At 42.1% G+C, this 4,960-nt stretch overlaps 1 protein-coding gene across 2 annotated transcripts in view; it reads left to right on the top strand.

The window, feature by feature from the left end:
* Positions 1 to 2: 2 nt before the first annotated feature.
* The window catches only part of HARBI1 (harbinger transposase derived 1), a 10,652-nt gene continuing 5,694 nt past the window's right edge, over positions 3 to 4,960 (top strand). Inside the window, exons 1-2 of one of the 2 annotated variants that reach the window (XM_006772263.2) lie at positions 3 to 60; positions 767 to 1,579. In XM_006772263.2, the coding sequence (XP_006772326.1) occupies positions 910 to 1,579 (670 nt within the window). In that variant the 5' untranslated portion in view covers positions 3 to 60; positions 767 to 909. The other variant, XM_006772264.2, reaches the window with a different exon arrangement.

The following is a 4,960-nucleotide window of genomic DNA, read 5'->3' as shown; positions in this document are numbered from 1 at the left end:
AGGGCGGGAGCAGGTGGGGTGGGAGGGGAGTGTGGCCGGTGTCCTGGCAGCCTCCGAGAGGTGGGTGACAGACTTTTAACTGACTTTGAGTGGCCGACGCACTCCGATTTACGGGATATTCCGTATTTAAGGCGCCACTTCAAAGCGACGCAGTCGATTCCCAACCCCTAGCTCTCTCGGCGTCTTCTTCCGCACCTTCCTTCTAACTTCTTGGGGCCTCTCTACTTCCTAGCCCCTCAGCCTCGCGATTGTTAGAGCACACGACCCACCTCCATCAGCCCGGGTCGTGAGTGGTTTTCCTCCCCGCCTTCTCCCTTGTTAGACTGGTTTGAGCACCACCATCACCCTTTTCTGTCCCGTGCTTCTCAGGGGGAGCCAGAGAGCTTTGGGTAAAGAAACCCGCCGTGACTAATCCCTGGTCCTTACGTCAGCTCCTTCGTGGCCTGTATAGTTAGGAGCAGACCTCTTTTACCTCGTGGATAATGATGCCACCACCTCCATTAATCTCTTGCTCTTCTCAGTTCAAATGCCAGGGAGAAAATAAGCCGCCAAGGCACAACTCCCATTATCCTTGAAACCAAAACAGAGACTGTCATGCAGCCGTGAGTTAGTGGAGAAAAACCCAGAGTTACAAGTATAGCACCTTTTGCTGGAACAACATAGACATTTGAGAAAAGGAGTTATTGTAACTTTAGAATCACTTTAAAGTCTTTGGTAGGTTTCTAATGTGTGTGGTGTTGTTTTTCTTTTCTTTTAACCTTTACAGAGAGAAGATTATAAATGCCAGAGCCATTTAACTGATGGTTAGCTGTTGACACTTCTTTAAATAACTTCTTGCACCAAGGTCTTCACTGGGAAGAATTCGGGGAAAAATAGCCGTGGAAAAGAGAGTCAACACTTACATGTACCATGGCTATACCTATAACAGTGCTTGATTGCGACCTCTTACTGTATGGCCGAGGCCACCGGACATTGGACCGTTTTAAATTGGATGATATGACTGATGACTACTTGATGTCCATGTATGGGTTTCCTCGGCAGTTCATTTATTACTTGGTGGAGCTCTTGGGAGCGAGTCTTTCTAGACCTACTCAGAGATCCAGGGCTATTAGCCCAGAGACACAGATCCTTGCAGCACTGGGCTTCTATACTTCAGGTTCCTTCCAGACTCGGATGGGAGATGCTATAGGAATCAGTCAGGCATCTATGAGTCGATGTGTTGCCAATGTCACCGAAGCGCTTGTGGAAAGAGCCTCACAGATCATTCGCTTTCCCGCTGACGAAGCCTCCATTCAGGCTCTGAAGGATGAATTCTATGGGTTGGCTGGGATGCCAGGGGTAATAGGCGTGGTTGACTGTATCCATGTGGCAATCAAGGCACCAAATGCTGAAGACCTTTCCTACGTAAACCGCAAAGGTCTGCATTCTTTAAACTGCCTGATGGTGTGTGACATCAGAGGGGCACTAATGACGGTGGAAACAAACTGGCCAGGCAGCCTGCAGGACTATGCTGTGCTGCAGCAGTCTTCTCTCAGTAGTCAGTTTGAAGCTGGAATGCACAAAGATAGCTGGCTGCTTGGTAAGTTTGCAAGTGGACATGCTTAATGTTGTAGCCATAGGATTATGTAGCAGAGTAAATGAAATATGGGAGTCTATAGATTTGAGTCTCTCTTCTGTCCTTTTTTGGAGACCTCAGCTAAAAACTCTTTAAGCCTAAAAACCCTTTGAGCCTTAATTTTTTAAAAATCATCTTTTAGTCCTGGCCAGTATGGCTCTGTCGGTAGGAGCGTTGTCCAGTACACGGAAAAGTCCTAGGTTCGTTTCCTGGTCAGGGTATACAAGGTAAGTTCCAGAGGCAATCGATTGATGTTTCTCTCTCTCTCTCTCTCTCTCTCTCTCTCTCTGTCTTCCCCTCTCTATTAATGAAAATATCCTCGCCCTAATCGGTTTGGCTCAGTGGATAGAGCATCGGCCTGTGGAATGAAAGGTCCCAGGTTCGATTCCGGTCAAGGGCATGTACCTTGGTTGTGGGCACGTCCCCAGTGGGAGATGTGCAGGAGGCAGCTGATCGATGTTTCTAACTCTCTATCCCTCTCCATTCCTCTCTGTAAAAAAATCAAAATATATATTAAAAAAAAAAACCATGGCTGATGCAAATGACACTTCACTTCATTTTAAAAAAAAGAAAAGAAAATATCCTCCTGTGAGGATTTTTTTTTAAAAAACCAAAATTTAAAAGGCATGTATTAAAGTTTTAAAGGCATAGTATTTGACCCAGATCATCTTCCACTTCTGTGGGTTTACATGGTCGTACGTGTTCATAAACATGAACATGGATGGTGTAAAATAAAATGACATAGAAGAACTTGCCTTGCAATAAGGTTTTTTAAAAATATATTTTTTATTGATTTTTTTACCGAGAGGAGAAGGATAGAGAGTTAGAAACATCAATGAGAGAGAAACATCAATTAGCTGCCTCCTACAGGCTCCCTACTGGGGATGTGCCCACAACCAAGGTACATGCCCTTGACCAGAATCGAACCCAGGACCCTTCAATCCACAGGCCAATGCTTTATCCACTGAGCCAAACTGGTTCGGGCACAATAGGGCTTTGTAGTTGCAAACAACAAGCCTATAAAAACAGTCCCTTAAATGCAGCCAAAATACTTATCACTATAGATTTGTTAAATAGCCATACAATTGAGCCTTCGTTTTTATTATCTGTAATACAGTGAAAATAATGCCAACAACAGTAATGCCTATTGTTAGAATTAGGCAATATATATATGAAAGTTCACCATAAAGTATTGTACAAATATATTATTTTTGCCATTGGTGATTGTCACTGTATGAAAATTCTAGTAGACAGTACACTTACATAGTTGTTATAGGAACTTCACAGATCTGCTCAGGTGTCATTGGAAAGCCTTGCATAATGATATGAGTAGAACAGGGACACATTCAATACTGAGCAGTGCAAACTGAAGTGACTGCACAGCTGTGAGTGATACCGTTAGTTAACAGTGATAAAAGCCTTGAGCCTGGCAGCTTAGTGGTTGGTTGGTTTTTATTTTATTTTTCTAGTATTTTTATTGATTTTTAGAGAGGAAGGGAGAGGGAGAGAGAAACAGAATCCAAGAGCGAAACATCATCGGCTACCTCTTGTACGCCCCACCAGGGATCCTAGCCTGCAACGAAGCCATGCATCATGACCAGGAATCGAACCAGTAACCCTTAGGTGCACAGAATGACACCCTACCAACTTTGCCATTCTGAGCAAAGTGGTTGATTGGTTTTAAAGTACTACTCTGTCTCTAGCCAGTTTGGGTCAGTGGATAGAGCATCAGCCCACGGACTGAAGGGTCCTGGGTTCAATTCTAGTCAAGGGCACGTACCTTGGTTTCAGGTTACCAGGCTCTGATTGAGGCGCATGCAGGAGGCAACCAATCGATACATCTCTTTCACATCAGTGTTTCTCTCTCTTCCTCTCCCTTCCACTCTCTCTAACAATCAATGGAAAAATATCCTCAGGTGAGGATTAACAACAACAAACTAGTACTACTCTGATGTGAGCAACAAGACAAGGATTATCTTAATGCGACATACTATGTGAGAGATAATAAGATATATTAGGATTGGAAAACCTCTCTTTCAAAACCATCAATCATATCTGCACTGTACATGTTTATAACAGTGATTAGCATGTAATAAACAGCACTTCTCTTTAATGTACAGTGCAGATAATGTGATTACTGGTTCATAAAAGAGAAACCTCTCATGTTCCAAGTGTGAAGAGACTGTCACACTGATTGGTTTAGAGCTTCCAGGGTGCCATGTGTAACATCTTGGAACTTCCATGATTTTTCTTGAGTTGTTGATTCCGCATACCATTTGCCATAAGTGTACAACCTTCTCTTTATTGGACCTTTATCTTAATCCCCGTGTGCCAACTTTTAACTTTCAAATTTTATACAGCTCACACCAAGAAGTGAAGGAAAGTCTGTATTGCAAGTGTCTCATTTAGCTACTTCTTCCATAGTTATGGGAGTTCTTGGGTCCTAAGCTTATTCTTATTAATTCACTTTGGTATCCTAATTATAAAGCCAGCTAAAATTTACTGAGCATTTAGAATTTGGCAGGCAATTTTGTAAGCACTTTGAATTCGATTAGCTTACTTAATCCTTATAACAACTCATAAGGAGTTAAATTCTAATATTAACATTTTTACAGATGAGGAAATTAAGGCACAGATAATTTAAGTCACTGTGTTTAAGTTTTCAAACTGGATTATATGAGGAGTTAGTCTATTTGGCAAATATTCCTTTTTTAAGGGCTTTAAGGTTATATAGGGATTATTGATTTTCTTTCCCTTCACACCTTGGTACCCCAGATTGATTTGGAATTATGGCTTCATAGTAGTTTTTCGAGACATTTACAGGAAAGTTGAAAATAAGTAAAAACTCTGACAAATTTTTATATACTTGTCCAATTCCCCCCTTAATAGGAAGAGTGGAAGTGGGAGAGATGGATACTGCAATAGCATTTAACAAATGAAGACCAGTTTTGGTACCAGGCCACATGCTAGGGCACTAAGGATGGGGAAAGCAGACCCATATGGAAATTTATTCCCTTAGTACTATACACATACCCTTTGGAAAGCCTCCATGAGCTCTAACAGGAAAACTAGTTTGAAGACTCTTGAACTAGTATAGTGTTTCTCAAATTTTCCAGATTGAAAGAGTCATCTTGGAATTTACTGAAAATGTATATCACTGAGCTCCACTTTAAATTTTGGAAATAAGAATCTTCAAGGCCCTAGCCAGTTTTCTCAGTGGCTAGAGCAGCGGTTCTCAACCTGTGGGTCGCGACCCCTTTCGGGGTCGAACGACCCTTTCACAGGGGTCGCCTAAGACCATCGGAAAACACATATGTAATTACATATTGTTTTTGTGATTAATCA

This window comes from Myotis davidii, unplaced genomic scaffold (assembly GCF_000327345.1).
Source record: "Myotis davidii unplaced genomic scaffold, ASM32734v1 scaffold265, whole genome shotgun sequence".
Lineage (NCBI taxonomy): Eukaryota > Metazoa > Chordata > Mammalia > Chiroptera > Vespertilionidae > Myotis > Myotis davidii.
This window is presented reverse-complemented; position numbering and strand designations above follow the sequence as displayed.